The sequence below is a fragment of the Bicyclus anynana genome, chromosome 12, assembly GCF_947172395.1.
Source record: "Bicyclus anynana chromosome 12, ilBicAnyn1.1, whole genome shotgun sequence".
In the NCBI taxonomy this organism is placed as follows: domain Eukaryota; kingdom Metazoa; phylum Arthropoda; class Insecta; order Lepidoptera; family Nymphalidae; genus Bicyclus; species Bicyclus anynana.
In genome coordinates this window covers 10,319,432-10,339,771 of record NC_069094.1, presented here as the reverse complement: position 1 = coordinate 10,339,771, position 20,340 = coordinate 10,319,432, and the positions used below count along the sequence as shown (strand labels likewise).

Below are 20,340 nucleotides of genomic sequence, written 5' to 3'. Positions count from 1 at the left end.
AAGAGTGTTTATCAATTTTTTTTGTGTGAATTTTATGGTTTGTAATTGTAATTGGAGTGGTTGCATTGTGATTAGGTTTTAGGATTTTTGTTTCTTCTCTTTATGGACTATTTTTTGTCACACATAAAAATCACACGTCAAAGGAACAATCGAAAAAAAACATCGAATTGAATAATAGTTCTATTAGTACGAATATCTCAGTACTTCTACGATCGATGCACTTGTGATGATAAACATGATACCCACCTTAAAGATATCACTATTTAAGATCAAGGATTACGAAGACGTTGACAAGCAGATTTTATACATATATACATACCTATATCACAATAAATATTTGATATTTTTAGATAACCGTATACTCGTAGAATCTGTAGCTGTAAATGTATCATCCAATTTTTACTCGTATATACCTTTCATTAATTGTAATTCATATTTAAAATTTTTATATTTATTACATGGTAATTGATCAACATCATCAACATCATCATCATCATCGTATCAGCCGATGGACGTCCACTGCATGACATAGGCCTTTTGTAGAGACTTCCAAACATCACGACACTGAGCCACCTGCATCCAGCGAATCCCTGCGACTCGCTTAATGTCGTCGGTCCACTTGGTGGGGGGTCGACCAACACTGCGCTTACTAGTGCGGGGTCGCCATTCCAGCACTTTGGGACCCCAACGTCCATCGGCTCCTCGAACTATGTGTCCCGCTCATTGCCACTACAGCTTCGCAACTCGTTGAACTATGTCGGTGACTTTGGTTCTTCTGCGGATCTTCTCATTTCTGATTCGATCACGCAGAGTTACTCCTAACATAGCTCGTTCCATTGCCCGCTGTGTGACTTTGAGCCTTCTTATGAGGCCCATAGTTAGCCAGTCTCTCGTAACCATAGGTCATCACTGGCAACACGCACTGTTCGAAGACTTTTGTCTTCAGGCACTGTGGAATTTCGGACGAAAAGATGTCGCGAAGTTTTCCGAATGCACCCCAGCAGAGTTGGATTCGGCGGTTCACCTCTTTCTCAAAATTGGACCTACCTAACTGGATCATATGTCCATATGTCCTAGGTATAATTATGTATTCGTCTACAATTTCGAATGCAGCGTTCTCAACTATAACTGGGTGGAGCGGATACATGACAATTACACATTATTTTTGTTTTGGCCATGTTCATTTTCAGGCCCACCTGTTGAGAAACTCTGCTGAGTTTTCTGTGGCTGAGGTCTGGTAATTAATATTAATTATTATATATATATATATATATATAAATATATATATCAGGTATAATATAAATGTTAAAGGAACATGAAGAGCACAAACATACATTTATTTTCATGTATATTTAGATAATATAGACAGAAAATAACTACCTAACATGCAACTCCGGAGTATCTGTATTCCCACATTTCAGACATTGGAAGCAGCCCTTGCCTTTTGGATCTTTGAAGAGCCAGTGACTATGAAACCATGAAAGTGCAGAAATAGTGTAGTGTTAAGTATGAACAAAATAATCATTTATATTATGAATACAAAAACATATTATTTATTGTATTTATATAAAGGATGCTTTCCCATAACTCTAGGGTTAAATTCTTTAAGGAAAATTAATTAAAAATGTCCAAGGAACATGTGTTTTAAAATGAATATTTTCAGAGTAAAAAATATTTTGTAAATAGATCTTAAATTGTGTCCCTTATCCCGCATCCTTATATTATCAAAACTACTCATTGATAAATATTATGAAGTAGTGAAGTACGGAGTGCCAATATCGAATCGATATCGACAGTACGACAACGTATTTTAAAATGCAAGGATAGATAAAGGCGTGTATATAGTCAAAATTATTTCAATTACTTTACATAAAGTTTTTTCTTTTTAGTTAAAAAAAATTGTTATGCAGTTAGTCTCCTATAAGTGTACTTGTCAACACCTTGAAGTTATGAGAAACACTCCACAACACCCTGTATAAAAGACAACATTAATAAAAGAACAAAAAATTATACTACTTATATTAATCAAACCCCTTACAGTTTACCTATAGAGGCTTAAATAAGCAGATATTTCTTGAATATTATTTACACATGAACTTTTTTTAATGAATGACTTACATATTAGCACAATGCAACATAATTTTTATCGTAAACATAAAGCTATTATTAAACCTGTATATAACAAGTTATAAATTACATATATTTACAATAATTATGTATTATAGTTTGAATATTATTTATTGTCTTGGTTAGTCTTCCGATAGGCACCATTATTAATGATGAAATTATTATTCTAAAAATGATTATATTTGCATTAAGAAAACCATGTAAAATGTAAAAATTAAAACTATTACTGTTCTATATAAAATGTATGTATGTATTTTGATTGCGTGATTTATGACATTTAAATAAAGTGGGAACAATTAAATATTTAAATGTAAAATGTTGAGTATTCCATAATTTGATAAGTGAAGAAATTCGTCAATAGACACATTGTAAAACTTACTATAATTTTGTTTAAAGGTACGGAGCTTTTTGAGCAGTATTTCAGCAGTTTACTATGACTAAAATATAAATTAATAAAGAATATATAAATATATAAGTGGATTAAACACAAGTAAACGAAACACCACAACAATAGAAAAGTGTCAGTCAAAAACACAGCAGTGAAACATGCAAAAAAAAGCGGTTATTAATTTCTCAATTCTAAAATAACGAACCAAGACATTCCTTTACGGTATTTAGATTTTTCTATTTCAAGCTTTCCTTTTAAGCGAGGCGAGCGAGCAATATAAATAGCTAAGGTATTTATAAAATCTAATCTACAGGTTATAATAAAACACACAAGTTATCAAAGGGACGGCGATATCGTAGCATTTATTACCAGAGGACCGTGACATAGCATTACTAAGGGTTCGTGATATTGGATTACTACGAAGTCAAGACACGACAGTGCCAAGGTATCGCGATCTAGCGTTCCTAAGGGGTCACGATACGACCTTAGCCCTGTATCGGACGTACCTAAATATGATTCCGTCGAGATCGAAAGGATACTCGAGTATACCGGTAGTAGGCTGTCGAGCTCGGAGGATATCCTGCTCAGTGGGCAGGTAGTCTTCAGCCTCAATTCTCGCCATATCGCTTAGATAACTGCAAATTCATGCAACTTAGGTACTAACGCATGCATACAATACATTGATAGAAATACGCCATCTAATAGAAATTTTTGTCGCAAATTGTTCTCCATCTAAAATGGTACAATAAAATACGGAAATAGTTCCGAATGCGATCATTATGTGTTTCCACTGCGGTAAATACACGATCAACATTGAAAACATTATTTTAAGCATCGCCAACATAAAAACAATTTGCATACATATTACTCGTTATATTTCGAACCCTGTAAACAATAATAAATGAAACATACAATCGATATGAAACATGACATGCATTTTTAGACACAGAAACATGCAGTTTTGAAGGCGAAGCATGCACATTTTGCATTTCGGTGGGTTTACCTAAATCTTATCTCTTCCAAGTCAAACGGGTACTCAATGATACCCGTAGTGGGCACTCTCACACGTAGAATGTCCTGTTCAGTTGGTAAGTAATTTGGTGCCGCCACGCGGTCTATCTCCTGCAAATAGCTATAGGAAATTGAGGAGTTAAGTGACATAGAAAACATGTATACCAATAAAAGTAACCTAAAAATAATAAAGATATCAATAGGGATGATGACAGTTTTTTAAATTGTATATAAATTAAGAGTATGCTAATAGTAAAGCAATTTTGTAAAAGGAACAGGGTATCTGCGATCATTACTTTCGAAGCCACAGGGATTTAAAGGGTCAGATTTGCGGCGCTGCCGCGGATCCCTGAAAAACGCCCCATACAAAATGGCACGAACTAATGACGTCGTAGGCAATGTAATGATCGTTAGACTTGTATGTGCGTACAAACAAAATGACTAATATCTTTGTTATTTGTGCGTTTATGTTTATAGTTCATTTTTAAAAAATGTCACATTTAATGTAAGGAAGCTAAAACTGTATGAATTTTCATCTAATTACGATAGAAGATTTTTAATAGATTTAAAATTTTTATAATCTCATTTATTTTGCAAATATCCAGACAATCTTTGCTTTTTATATATAAATTACTTAACATTGACCCTATTTACCCAAATGTATCATAAAAATCAATATATTCAAACCTAATCATCATCCCCATTGTGTAGGACTTTGTTAAAAATAATTATTATTATTGGCCTTTAGTATCCACCATATCTTTATTCTGTGTTATTAATATTAACATTTCTTGAGAATGCTCTAGTTTCGGAAAAAATATACATACGTAGAGGGTTTTTTGCCAAGTCTAAGTGTCGTTACTTCGTGGATGCGTCGATTTATAGCATATTAAAAATAAATCATTTACATATTTATTATGATAAACTTGGACGTAGTACTTCTATTATAACCATTATTATAAATAAACATATAATAATTCATCTGCCTCGTTGGTCCATTGTTACGAATGACAAGGTCATGATTTCGAGTACCAAATCAGGACAATTAACAATCAGGTAAGGGTTAGAGCCGTGATAGCCTAGTCGATATGAACTCTGCCTTCGATCCGAAGGGCGTAGGTTCGAAATCGGCCCGGGCATGTTCCAACTTTTCAGCTGTGTGCATTTTAAAAAATTAAATATCACTAAAACGGTGAAGGATAAAACATCGTGAGGAAACCTGCATACCTGAGAATTTTCTTAATTCTTTACGTGTGTGAAGTCTGTCAATCCGCATTGGGCTAGCATAGTGGACTATTAACGTAACCGCTTTCATTCTGAGAGGAGACTCGTGCTCAAACAGTGAGCCGAATTTTGACTTAGTAGTTGTTGAAATTGAGTGATGATGATGAATGGGTTTATTTTTCTTCTCAAAAGTAGTTTGGATTTGGGAAGTCAATTGTGAAAATAAGCCCCGTGTTTAGGAGAGCGAGTTTTCTAGTTATATCAATCGAACCAGTGGCGTGCGCAAGGTTTTTAACTAGGGTATGCACTAAAGGTACAAATTGTACAAAATGAAAACTGCCTCCTCCAATACAGTTACGTAATGAATCCTCAGGGTATGCACTGTGTTTATGCATCTATGAAGTGCACGCCACTGAATCAGACTGTTAGTGAGAGAACAGAGAGTGCACATGTGTCGGCATACACACTTGTGCACTGACATGATAATTACAGATGGCTGCCGTGACCGAAATTCGGTTTTAAATTAAATTATTTATTATTATGTAATGTAAATTTTATATCGCGCTGCCGGCTTAACGTCGTTACATGATTAAAGTTCATGTATTTCGCGTGAATTATTTTATCTCAGCGTTGATGAATCAGCCGCTATCAGTCAGGGTCTCGGGGCAACACATAATATATCTATAGAATGACCCCAAATAGATTGTTAGGTGTGTGCATTTTTCAGATAATTTACAAAAATCTCACGACGATGTAGGCAGTACCCAAGTTTAATTATCAGACTGAACAGAACAGAACCCCACTTTTTACCAGTGTAGTTCCCGTTCCCGTGGTTTTAGAGTTTATTCTAAAGCAAATAAAGCAAATAAATTATCAAATAGACAATTTATTTGATTTGAAAAGATGGATAAAAGACGAAAAGTATATCTTTTGACGTATGACTATTTGTACTTATATGTATTATTATGTCTTGCGGATGATTCTGTAAGTCTTAAACCTCATCTATTTAATGCTATTGAATATTTTTTATTTCTATAAGGTTCTTTCACTGTATTCGATCAAATTTTGAGACAATTCAGATGTCAAAAACTCCAATCTAATCTTAAACATATTATGTATTACTTAAACTGATATTATTTAAATAAGATTAGATTTTTTGTTTGTTTATTTGTCGAGTCGATCTACTCCTCGACCGTTTTCAAAAAATCCGACCTATTGCACAACCCTTCATACGATTATTCTAAGCATTAGAAAAAAATAGTATATAAGTATTTATTTGTCCACATTTATATACAATATAATAATACATCACGGATACTTTGGATCAGATACAGTAGGAAAAAGAATCTGAGAGTCTAGAAAACACCGTCTTACATTTTATATTGAAACTAACTGACGCCGCGCGGTTTCACTCGCGTGGTTCCCTTTCCCGTAGGAATATGCGAATAATATATAGCCTTCCTCGATAAATAGGCTATCTAACACTGAAAGAATTTTTCAAATCGGACCTGTAGCTCCTGATATTAGCGCGTTCAATCAATCAAACAAACAAACAAACTCTTCAGCTTTATGATATTAGTATAGATTACTCTACAAATGTACAGTTTTAAAAAACTACCCGTGTGTTTGCACAAGTAATTAAATTAAGAGGATTTTTCACGAATGTATTTCATTATCTTATTAACTAATTGAATTACGCCTATCGACGACGAAGAAGCGTATTTCGCTCTGTTCGTTTTTAAATTTTCAAACTCCGTTTTTCGGTTATCAAAACGCGACATACAGTTAAACAAATATACTTTTAAAACATTTTCAGGTCTATTAATTATTATCAGCAGTTAAATATTTACCGCGATTTCCCCTACGTGATTGGAAACGGGCGTCTGCTATAATATATAAAATTCGTGTTAGTTATTTATTACTCAAGAACGGCTGAACCGATGTGGGTCATAATAATTGGTAGGAAAGTACTCCTAGCTTGGAATCATGAGACGTATACCGAAACTCATTTTCTGGCCGAAATCGAATATTCGGCCGAAACCGAAACTCACGTGGTCAAGTATAAAATTCCTTAAAATACTGAAGTTTGGTGCATTTTACCCATTATTATGTATTAATATTAGGACATGAAACGATAACACAGTATATTAAGTTTAATTTTTTTGTAACATAATATATCAAATATTAATAATATTTTTATTATTTTTTTCAAGTGAAGTTCTCATAGCAAATCTCTTATCAGTATTAATAATAATCAAATCGCTAATTGTTACTGTTTCATTAAATACTAAGAACTGGTATTTTGAAATCTTATTAATTAATACTTTGTTTTGTATTTGTATTTAGAAGAATAAAAAAAAACAGTTCCATCAAAACATAACCTCTAAAAATGTTTGCGTCGGGCGATAACGCACTGAGTAAGTTTTGTTGCTACATACAGAGCTATTCGAACGGCGCATGATAATAATCGGCGAGGCGAGCGTGCACGACTACTTCCGAAATCTGTTTCGGTTTCGGCAAAAGTTTCGGCCTATATTGGACGAAACCGAAACTGCCGCCGAAACTTGATTCTTGGCCGAAACTGAAACGGAATCGGATACTAGTTTTAATTAGTGTTTCAGATAGCATGGGTACTGTGACAATATGTCGTTCATAATACGTACTATTATCGTAAATCGCGAAAAACCTACATGAAACGAACTGTAGTAAGCCATATTGGGTTATAATATATATATATCTCTTAGTTTGCCACATAGCATGCAATTTTCAGGCCCAACGCAATACTAATCGTATTGGCACACACATCAATGACATAATAATTATTAATATTATGATGTAATCGAATTGTGACTGCTATTATTTTCATAACAGTTGTCACTGTTATTCATATTCATGTTCATAGGATAACTTCAATTCATTAAATATGCAATTTATTGGAAAAAGATTATTTTATCTTTAAAGGATTCTTTTATTGGGGAGGGGGACAATCAAAACTTAGTTATATAAAGAATGTCTTACGTGAATAAGATGCGTGAAGAAGTTAAGGTTTACGCCAAGTTATTCCACTGAGGGTGCTTAGGATGATATTTTTCTTAATATACCTAGTGCCTGTTGCCACGTGGCACTTCCATTCTCTTTCGACAAACGCTAACGCTTCGAAAACTAAACATGGAAATGACATAGCCGATCGATAACTTGATCACGTGACCTGTCGTTAGCAAATGTCATTGTCATATATTTTATAGTTTTCGAATCGTTAGCGTTTGTGGAAAGAGAATCGTCAAGCCACATGGCTACAGCCAATGTGTCAATAACCAAGACCAGGCCCCCTACAGGGCCAGGCCTCGTTTCTTATAGAAGAGGGGATAAGGAGCTTAAACCCACCACACTGCTCCAATGTAGGTTGTCGGGCTTAGGGTGATAATGTCAATTCATTACCATTATCAGGTAATCAGTGATAATGACTGAAACCAACGGCTTAACGTGCTCTCCGAGGCACGGGAATGAAACACCAACAACTTCCCAAATCCGGGAAAAAACCTCAGTATCTCATAGCCCGACCCGGGTAGCTGGAGGAAGAAACAATGGAGGAAACATCTCGAGCAGGTCCCAGGACTTGTGCCCTTGGGTGTAGGTTTAAACGATCATTTCAGAATGCATTAACACCTCTTCTGCTCGACATGTTCTTCATGCCCACACTAAACAATTTACGATCAGTAATTACAACACTAAACACTATGGCACAAAATCACTAACGCGGCTAGCAGCGTGACGGTGTTCACGCTGCCAAACAAAATAGCATCTCTGTTGTAACAACTTTATACAAATACCTCATTTTTATGATAATATCAATAATAAACGTTAGTAGTTCTGGAGGAATTCGTAACACTAGTTAACCGGAATGACATAGGTTAACAAATGGACCAAAGAGGCAGTTATAATAAAAGGTTAAATAAACAAATGAATGAATATATGAAGAGCACTCACTATTTAGCTGAGTCAGTGAGCTGGTACTCTCGCCTGCGGTCGTAGCACTCCTGTATCCCGGAGTCGGACCACAGCGCCTTGATCGCCTCCACGTACGGGCTCTCGAATGTTGTCACACTTTCGTAGTCGATTGCTGATATCAACTCCGCCTTTTCCTGAAAATGTTAATAATTTCTCAGAATATATTTCGGCGATTCCCCTCATTCATTAAGCCAGTGGATATGACCTTAGCCTTCGATTCGGACCTCCAACTTCTCAGTAAATCTGACGTGTCTCAAACGGTGAAAGAAAAGCATTGTGAGGAAACCTGAGAATTTTCTTTATTCTCTACGTATGTGAAGTTTGCCAATCCGTATAGGGCCAGCGCGGTGGACTATTAGCCTAAACCTCATTCTGAGAGGAGACTTGTGCTCAACAGTGAACCGAATATGGTTTGTTAATGATGATTGCACTCACTGTTTGCATTTAAAAAAAAAACTTTACTAAGCCCATCCTATCAGCTCACGGACGTGTACTGGACTTTAGGCCTTTTATAGGGACTTCTGAATTCTAAGCGATTCTTACATTTAGCGAATTTCTGCGACTCGCTTGTGGATGTCGTGAGTCCACTTAATGGGGGTCCACTTAATCTACTATAAATCTTTAATTATCTAAATAATTAATTGTTTTCTATGTATTATTCCTGTTTTTAACAACGCTTTAAGTGGGGTTGGCCCAAGAATGTTATCCTCTTTCATTTCGTTCCTTCTTCCCGTCCATTCATGTTTATCATACATCAACATCATCATATCAACCATGATCTACTCTATTTTTATATCCTCTTCCATATCTACACTACTTTTTCGGTACCACGCAATCTCATACGGGAAGCAAGTTGGAAGGACATGTCATAACTATGCAGTGCAAGTGCGAATCAAGTAGGTATAGTCGGATGCAATATTTATGACGTGCATCGCGAATTAACCTGCGCAATACAAGATTTTAGGTATCCCCGGTAACGCAGGGGTGCGCGGGCGGTTGAACGTCGCCCCGCGCGCGTCTCCCACCCACCTGAAGTCACGTCTTGATTTTTGTATGGACTTCGCTTAGGGACCACCCGCAACTTATTTCGGAGACTTCATAAATATAGCATTTTGGCGGCCTCCGTGGCACAGTGGTTTGAGCGGTGGATTTGCAAGATGGAGGAATTGGGTTCGAATAGGACAGATTGAGGTTGTCTTATTTGGTCCAGGTCTTGCTGGTGGGAGGCTTCAGCCGTGGCTAGTAACCACCCTACCGTCAAAGACGTACCGCCAAGCGATTTAGCCTTCCGGTACGATGTCGCGTAGAAACCGAAAGGGGGTGTGGATTTTCATTCATTGAACTCCTAACAAGTTAGCCCGCTTTCATCTTGGATTGCATTATCGCTTCCATCAGATGAGATTACTAGTCAAGGGTTAGCCCTTTTAAATATTGGTCTTGGTATTGGTTAATTGGTGAACAAAACATAGTATTGAAGGTCAACAGTGAGTATTATTTCAAAACCCCTCTGAATTTTATACTTGTAAAGAATAAAAAAAAATTATTGATGCACTTACCGAATTGGACGGATTTCCATATTGTATTTTGAGTAAGTCCATGGCGCGTATCATACTCTGCATCGCCATGAAGATGTTCTGGTACACGAGTTTGATGAAACCGCGTTTGTCCTCGTCGCTGTAGCCGGAGCCGTGGATGATTCTCATCTGCTTGATGAACGTTGATTTGCCGGACTCGCCAGTGCCTGCGCCCAAAGGAATCAGTTAATAATACTATAGCTACTGCCAAACTTCCTCAGTGCCTAAAAACATAAGTCTTCGAACAATGCGTGTTGCCAGTGATGACCCAAGTTCCGAGACTTGGCCGCTAACTATGGGCATCATAAGAAGGCTCAGAGTCACACATTGGGCGACGAAACCAGCTAAGGCCGGAGTATCTCTGTGTGATCGAATCAGAAATGCGGAGATCTGCAGAAGAAACAAAGTCACTGATTTACCTCGTCGAGTCGCGAAGCTGAAGTGGCAATGTGCGGGGCACATAGTTCGCAGAGCCGATGGACGTTGATCCCAAGGTGCTGGATTGGCGACCCTGCACTAGGAAGCGCAGGTTTGGTCGACGGTCTACCAGGTGGCGGAGTTGATCGGCTGATATGATGATAATGATAGCTACTACTCTACTCGAGATGTGCTGGTGAAAATTACTCCGTAATCCATAGACAGCGCATAGAACCAATGCCTTGGTGAAACATAGAAACATCTCGAAGAGACTGTCCACCGCCTGTTTTCAGAGGATCGTCGTGTATTCGGTACTCGGTCACACTCACATTGCCAGGAGAGAAGGAGATAACTTAGATAAACTAGTGATCACTGGCAAAGTGGAAAGAGACCTAAAGCATGTAGACTAATGTGTTGGTCAGACCAAATCCGCGCCACTCTCGTTATAACACAAACAGTAGACGAGGCTCTGCAAGTCGCGAGAAGCCGAGCTATACGACGCGACATCGTAAAGAAGCAATCTTGTGTTAGGGGGTCACGACCCTCAGTAATTAGGAATACGGTGCAAGGAGGAGGGGTATCTACTGCCCCGTTGGTCCAGTAGTTGGTCTATATGGCTGCGGGTCGTGAATTTGGGTCGGGCTATGAACCCACCGCCGCAGTCGTTTTATACGCAAGACATATGATAGTGCACAAGTGTGTGCTCAAAAACAGATATATGCAATGCACTCTCTTTTCAATCACTCTCATAGTCTGATATCGACCCATATGATGTCATATCGACCCGACCTAAAAAATTTAGAGTGGGCGTAGGACCGTACTCTTTACGTGCTCTCTGGAGGCCCGAGGGTGGACGAACACATCCGACTTCCCAACTCCAGGCTTGACTATTGAGAGATTATTATAGAAAGAAAAATCCTACTTGCGTCTTTATTGGTGGCCTGACTTTAGTGGATACCTAGTAGAATATTTTGTGACAGAGATCCTAAGTCTAGGGAAGTAATATAGCTTAGTTTTGCACAGGGAGGCACTTTTAATGATGTTTTTCATGCCCAGGCAAGCAATGTTTCACTGAACGGATTTTAATGAGATTATTACGGAAAAATTAATCGAACTTGGAAACAACATATACTTACATCTCTTAAAAAGTTAACAGGAAATAATTTCTCGACGAAGAAGTAGCGTACGTCAGTAGATTAAAATTCGAATTTCGATGATCATCAAAAATCAAATTCACTACAGCTTTGTTATTTCTTATCCATTGACACAATCTCTGCAGACTGTAATTGGTCGTAATAATTGTTTAAGATGACACATTTCCTGAAAGTAGTTTTAGGCGATCTGGTAGGTACTCGTAGTTTAAAAATTTAAAGTTAATTTAATATGTTCTCATGTATAGGTACAGGTAGGTACTAGCTAGATACGACAATGACTTGGGTTCTCACACTTAAATATGTATTCGTAATCAGACCGAAAAACAAGTCTACAGAAATTAGGTATGGTATTTATAATATTTATTTATAGAATAAAATAATTATTGAGTATCAATGAGTACATATAAATAAAATTGAAGTGTCTGTCTATGACTTTAAAATAACTGTGTGTAATAAATAAAGTGGTTCTACCTATTTAATTATTTATACCAAAACACAATCAAGTTTTTAAAGCTATCTGTTTTTGCAGGTTTTGTAGAATGGTTGAACGATTTTTAATGGAACTTCCACCGGAAGATGAGGAGGTTTCGAAAAAATTCATAATTATCGCAGGATTAGTGAAAAACTGAATTTCACACGTACGAAGTCGCGTTAGTCACACTAATATTATATAGGCGAAAGTTTGTGTGTGTGAAAGGTGTAAGTGTATATGTTTGTTCCTTCTTTGCGCTGCGGATACTGAAGCGATTTGGCTGAAATTTGGAATATGGAACTGTTCATCCCGAAAAAATCCATGGTACAATACAATAAAAATCCATTTGTGAAATACTGAATTTCACGCGTACGAAGTAAAGTCGAAAATATTTCTTACTGGCAAGCAGGCGCCAGTAAGATATATTTTTGGCTTTACTGCGAGGCAGTAAGTAGTAGTTCACAAAGAGTCACAAAGTTTACAAATAGTCAACTTTTAGTAGTTCAATAAAAGTTTTTCACCATTTATGGAAAGTGTGCTTACATGGGTCTTTAAGCAGTTTCATTTTATTTATTTAACTCAACCATTCTGTCGAAGTTTTAATGAAAGTGTTTATTCTTAGAACTTCATATACTTAATTAAATACTGAACGTAAAAACTATCGAATTTAATAACATACATAAATCTGATTATATGTAAGCGTCCGAGGATTTTACCATTCAGAGATTACTATTTTTCTTTACAGACTATTGAGACACAAAAAAACAGGACAAAATTCTGTTTTTAGGTTCCTTACTTCAACAGGAAAAAAACGAAACCAGTACTATGAAAACCCACGTGTCTGTCTGTCTGTCATAGAATTTGCTCAGAAACTAGTAAGTTGGTGAATCAAAGACGAATTTGTAACATAAAATACTTGATGAGTTTTGAACGTTAATTTCCTTTACAGGGTATTTTATATAAAAATTTACCACCCCCAAAATAAAACATACACTGTGTACAAAATTCAATTACATAAAATTCTACATACACTGTGTACAAAATAATATAGGAAATTCCTCAATTTCTCATGTTACAATTAAGTTCTTTTGAATACTCATATACTAGACCATTTAATGCATTTAATTTGTATGGAATCTTTGGTACTCAAATCAACTTGCACTTGGCTAGTTTTTATGGTTATTATTTATATTAAATAGTTATAAACAATGATTAATTACTAGAAATCTTTACTAATATTGTAAATGCGAGAGTATGTCAGTCTGTTACCTTTTCACGGATAAACGGCTGAACCGAACGAGATGAATTTTAGTATAATGGTAAATGGGACCTTAGAACAAAATAAAAATAGTAGGGTTGAAATAGGGGTTGAAAGTTTATATAGAAAGGAAGTTCATTTTATGAGTTACAGTTTAAAAAAATTGTTCATAAATTATAAAAAAAATACGAAATATAATGTGATTAAAGAATTTTAAAAATTCAACCCCTAAAATAGTGAAATAGGGGTTGAAAGTTTACATTGATTTCCACGCGGACGAAGTCGCGGGCATCCGCTAGTAATTATATAAGCTAAATGATGCTAACCATATATCAATACAATTGCTTCTTCTGTGTATAGAATTTTAGAAACATGTGAAAGTATGTAGGAATGTACATCATGATAAAATAACATCAACTTCACATTGGTAATATTTCTCTAGAGTACTGTTTTAAATCTAGAGTGATTGACTCTTTGACTAATGAAACTTTATATATTATGGCATTTTAGTTTCAATATGGACAGGTTATTTGACTGTATTATACATTCTGTGACCTTGACCTCCACTAAACGCTATTGCTAGCTTTTGTTTAAAAAAAACCTTTTTATTTATTAATGGAAAACTATGATTAAAATAATTAATTAATGATTAGTAATATACGTAAACGTACGTACGTCTCTAAAATGGCTTGACAGATTTGGGTGATATTATTTCTGTATATTTGGTAGGTCTGAGTACATGTTGTTGTAGATTTTAGTATTTAAGTATGTATGAAAGAAATTTAATTTACAGAACAGTGTTTACCAGATCAGCTAGTATTTTTAATTATATTATATTTATTTAATTATTTTATATTTATCTATTTGAAAATTTAAACTGTCAGTGAACTATAAATATAAAATTAGAATTAAACAATAAATTAAAACATGATATTAAATGTGTGTGTTATTAATAACTAATGTGAATAGTTATTATCAGTTTAATAATTTATTTGTCATTGTCTATTTTAATACATGACTGTCTACATTGATGTGTACATGCACTAGAGAAGCTGTTTCCAACAAAAATTATGTCACAACATATCGAGGTTGTCCAGTGCAAGACCAGCTGATTGAAGTATCGTCGTCATCAACCCATATTCGGCTCACTGCAGAGCTCGAGTCTCCTCTCAGAATGAGAGGGGTAAGGCCAATAGTCCACCACGCTGGCCCAATGCGGATTGGCAGACTTCACACACACAGAGAATTAAGATTATTCTCTGGTATGCAGGTTTCCTCACAATGTTTTCCTTCACCGATTGAGACACGTGATATTTAATTTCTTAAAATGCACACAACTGAAAAGTTGGAGGTGCATGCCCCGGACCAGATTCGAACCCACACCCTCCGGAATCGGAGGCATATCCACTGGGCTATCACGGCTCTATCTGAAGTATATGCAGCAGCATTAAAACATTAGTTAAGTCTACGCATACTTTTAATATATGCAGAACTAGATTACTCATAGAATATTGTTTTCTTGTGTTGATAATGCTATAAACATGCTCAACATATACTCAGAGGCACAATTATCCGCCCACTTTAATATACTCGCGTCATATTAAAGTGGGCGGAGCAAGAAACTATGAAGTACAGAGAAATCAATGCAATTGAATGGAATGCAATAGTGATATAGTGTCTTCTCTAGTAAATGGTAACTCAATGACTGTCTATGTATTAAATATAATATGTTCAAATGCTAACTTTTGTGGTCTGAGTAAGTAGGTAGTTAAAATTAATTTTACTATATATTTACTTCCTGTATGATAAAACAATACTTCATCCCACCACTTTGTCACATGTTATTTATAACTATTCATACTAATATTATGAATGTGAAAAAATCTGTCTTATAAATTTTTACTAAAAGGGCAAATAAAGGGGTTTAAAGTTAAGTATGTTAGTAAAAATTGGCACATAAACTGAATAATTAGTAAATTATAATGTAATTCAAAAAGTTTTTAAATTATACAAATAAAAAGATGAGGGGTTAAAAAATATTCTGAATACTACTATGACTAAAATATTTAATAAAATAAAACTGTGTTGAATACAAAACAATGTGTTTTTATGTAGTTAAATAGGAGTTAAAAGTTTTTATGAAAGTCTGTCAGTTTTTAATTTACATTGACAGAATTGAATAAACACTAAAGTAGTAAATCCAAATTCTTAAGTACCTAATTATTTGGTGAACCAGATATTTAAGATTTTATATGCATAGATTTATTTATCTGGTGACTTATCATTTACTCCAGTCAATATTTAATTCATTCATTAATTCATTGATAATTATGTAATCAATATGGCATGCTAAGTTAATTTAAGTAAACATACTCTTTGTAATATATGCCTGCTTGCTTGCTTAGCAACAAGTGTAATGTAATTCACAAATATTTCTTACTAAGCAGTATTACATTTGTTATAGAATAAGTTTCTATACTAAGTTTATTTTTTATTAGTTTGTATTTCAGCATCTGTCAAATGGAATTGTAAGAAAACAAAGGATTAAATAAACAGTCATATATCACGCAATGGTCTTTTACTACATGCTGACACACTTTCTATACTAAGTTTATTTTTTATTAGTTTGTATTTCGACATCTGTCAAATGGAATTGTAAGAAAACAAAGGATTAAATAAACAGTCATATATCACGCAATGGTCTTTTACTACAACATTCACTTGAACTTTTTAGGCTAAAACTGAACCCTATTAATAAGACTCTACTGTTGATCCATATGTATGTCACCAAGCTGTATCTCATGAACTTTGAAATTTTGTATTTCTGTTGCTGCTATAATAACAAATACTAAAAAACAGAATGCAATTAATATTTGAAGGGCTCCTATGCAAGAAACATAATTTTCTTACTGTTTTTGTAAAAGATATTGGAATGGAACCCTCTGTGTGTGGCCAGTTATTGTTAGTGTTTATTCATTACATTAATACTATGATTTAGTACTAATTTGCCATAGAAACGTCCACAATTCTCTGTTTAAGAAGGGCAGTATCACTGCAAAAATGTATATAAAAATATATATGTAGACAATATACAGTATTTATTTATTTTCTACTACTAAATAGTATTTTATTTATTTTGCTATTACTATTGATGTCTCTGTAAAGGCTATGATTGCCTGTTAAATTACAGACACATGAGATTTAACAACTTTCCCTGGGTTGATGGGCCAAAAGATGGCAATGTAAAGTGTTGCTTTATTACAAACAACGGTTTTCCACTCAGTTTTTTTTTTGTGTTTAGAATTTTTTGCCATATGGCCAATATCCTCATTCCCCACCAACTGTGGTTGGAGTTGTTACGACAATAGACCAGCAAGGACCGTTCAAACCACCATCCCTGAGTGATGAGTCTGACCCCTCTTACCGTTGAGCTATTGAGGCTGTAATCTAAACTTGTTCTTTCAAATTTTTTATACAAAAAAGCTAGTTTTATGAAGTTCAATAACATTCATTAGTGTATATTCATCATTTAATATATTAGTTCATTATTCTCAGTGTTTCCAACCAAATACCTTTTGTAATATACCAATGACCTGTTGATTCAGTTCAGTTATGTCAACTGAATTAACACTAGTAGGTATGACAAGACAGAACTTTATACATGTTGTTGTTAGTGCAATAGATATAGAAATCTTCTCAATCTATATCGAAAGATAAAAAATATTTGGGTGAGTTTTGTGTAGGGTCTTCTCAGATTAATGTGTCATAGCTTATCTTATTATTACCATTTTGTGAAAATTTTAAAAATGTATTGATCGCTAGCTGAATCTAGCAAACATTGTTTTGCAATACAAATTTTTTCATACAAAAATACTAAAATCACAGTTTCATCATATTTCACAACCTATTTTCATTATTATTGAATATACAAAATATTTCATTATGACTACAAACATTCTTGACAAAATTTTATGTGTTCATTCAAGACTTTGTTTTTCTGCTGAAAATAAATTAAAATTATTTATGAAAGACTAAATAAGAGTGAAGTTAGCTAAAAGTACTGAAATGTGCAACGTCAAATTTGCCCAGTACTTTCATTCTTTACAGCAGGTGTAGCATGTGTCAATAATATAATTCGTAAAGAGGAAGAATAAATGATTATTATCAACCAATAGCGACAGAGTTTAAATGTTGCTCTCTCTTTTGTCCCAATACAACTAAAGACACCACAATGTTTTTGATTGTCACTACTGGTCGACATATGTCATTCTCTCATCTTGAGATGTCTTAAGTGTATACAGACTCACTGAGGATTTTAATGTCATTTTTAAGGAAGCCTCCTATGAAAGCCTATGAAGTTAGAATGATCAGGACAAAGTCGCAAGCATTTGTTACTTAGAAATTAGAATATGTTTCAATAAATGATGAGAACAGTAACTTATAAATATTTAACAATAGTATGAGAAAAAAACAATAAGGGTATGTCTGGCCCTGGCATATATTTCTTAATTAGAATTGGAATTTTAAAGATTTTGTAGAGGGCTGAATATAGGTAAACATTAATAATATATTGGGAGCATACAACAAATTCTAAACTTTTGAGCATCAAGCCTTACTATAATAATATATAGCTATAAAATATATTATTTGAATCTCTACATTTCATTCATGGATTTGAAAAAATCTTTCTGCTTTTATTAATTGAGGAAAGTTTATTAAATTAAAACTATTGATTTTTCATCACATTTAAGGTGAGTTATAATTGTGGGACACAGCTAGTCAAATATAAGATGCATAACTTTAGACACACAATTGAAGGTGCAGACAAAAGTTACTCATATCAACAATCATATTATGATATTCATCAATCATCTTGTTAAAAATAAAATATTACTAATGCCTATGCAAAAATTTACAATCAAATATTATTTTTCTTTGATGTATGAAAACAAATGTGTACTAGCTAAGATAATTCAGTATGAATATAAGGGAAAGCATCAGAATACCTGTCTCACATTAGTACACTAGACACATTAGGCACAGTACATAAAGATGAATAAAACAAGCATGTCTCACCCAGCAGAAGAAGCTTGAGTTCTCTCCTGGCATCGCGTTTGTCCTTCCGGAGTTGCCGCTCTATTTCCTGGTTGATTCTCTTTTGTTCTTTCGCTTCCTCCGACATGCAGCACTCCATGTTTCCTCGAGGCGAAGGGCCGGCGGCCGTCCTCGCGCGCGGTTCCCTGTCCCTTCGGCAGGCCTATCAACCGAGGCACACCACTCCTAAAAACGATTTAACGTTACACTCACTGCATCGCGGCCACGAATACTTCCCGACACGGCGGTCACTAAACGCACCGAGTCGACGGCACGTGAACGATCATCCGATCTAAGATCTAATAAATCCTAAAACCGACAATCCGGTCACTGGGTGTGGTGACTTATGATCAGTCATATACATATACGCTTCTGTCAACTGCCGACATAAACACTTCGAAATCCGTTTATATACGAGCGTCGAACCTTGCGAACGGACCGTATAATCTCATTAATGTAACTAGATTCAAGAAACCTACGACTACACCCCGCAACTGTGTAATAATATAATTAATACTGTGAGCAAACAGCGAATTGATGATACCTAGGCAATCTACTGATAACTAGAACGGCCTATGTCTAGGTTACGATGTGATATGCCGTGCGTTGATTATTTAGACACTTTTTAAAGGTATCTTCACCCGCGTTACCTACCCGAGTATATATCCATAGGGCACGATCAAATCTTTCACTTCAAATTATTGCACTAACCACGATTTTATTCACTCGATTCATACAACGTCCGCCTCACTCAATATGGCGCTGGGAGATTTTAGGCGAGGTAACTACTGCGCGTGCGTCGTGCCAGGATTAGCAAATAAAAAATTGTGTACAGTAATTCGATCAAACTTTACAAAAGTTGATTAAATAAATTATATCGTTCCGGGTGAATTTCTTTGGTAGATTAAAAAAATAGGATTTTTAATTTTCATTCTCATTGATCAAATAATTTCTGTGACAGTCATCTGTCAAATTCATCAAATTGATCTCAGTCAATTGTCATTTAGATATTTTATCTGTGACCAGAGTCCTGCAGTCCACTCCTGGAAATGTGGTGACCATACTTTCTTTTCTTTTTAGCAGACTTCCAAAAAATATGTAGACTGCTATGTTCAGCTAATCGGCTGTATGCTTAGACCATTAATAACTGTATGTCATGGTGTAACTATAGGATCGCAAAAGGCCATTGACCCCTTCCTCAAAGGAGCTCCCAGCCATCGAGGCCGTAGGTAAGATAGAAAGTAATGAAACATTTAAAACGATGTGACGATTTTTCAAGGGCCAATGAATGCGCCACGAGCCTCAGATAATATCATCCTTATATCATCATATAAGCTATGACTACCAATCGCTAAGTTTTATTAAAAAATGCAAGTTTCTTAACCGACTTCCAAAAAGGAGGAGGTTCTACGTTCGGCTGTATGTGTGTGTTTCTTTTTATAGTTGATGCAATTAAAACCTTTAAATACAAGCACCAATACCTCATGTGGTCACGTGATCATATTGTTTGCTAAGCTAAAGCTAATAAATAATTTTATTATACGTAGGTATATAAGCTAACTTGGGTATATACTCTGTGCTATGATCGCAATATGTGATTGGTAGGTATTCTG

The 20,340-nt window shown here is 35.1% G+C and overlaps 1 protein-coding gene across 6 annotated transcripts in view; it reads right to left on the bottom strand.

Annotated features, from left to right (window-relative positions):
* LOC112055893 (guanine nucleotide-binding protein G(q) subunit alpha) overlaps positions 1 to 20,340 on the bottom strand; it is a 38,805-nt gene that overhangs the window by 17,749 nt on the left and 716 nt on the right. For 2 of the 6 annotated variants that reach the window (XM_052884576.1, XM_024096189.2), the window contains exons 2-5: positions 18,710 to 18,913; positions 10,315 to 10,499; positions 8,738 to 8,892; positions 3,519 to 3,647 (exon numbers count right to left, since the gene is read on the bottom strand). In XM_052884576.1, the coding sequence (XP_052740536.1) occupies positions 3,519 to 3,647; positions 8,738 to 8,892; positions 10,315 to 10,499; positions 18,710 to 18,827 (587 nt within the window). In that variant the 5' untranslated portion in view covers positions 18,828 to 18,913. Of the gene's footprint in view, positions 1 to 3,021; positions 3,151 to 3,518; positions 3,648 to 8,737; positions 8,893 to 10,314; positions 10,500 to 18,709; positions 18,914 to 19,381; positions 19,693 to 20,340 lie in introns of those variants that run through there. The other 4 variants (XM_052884574.1, XM_024096188.2, XM_052884577.1 and 1 more) reach the window with 3 other exon arrangements.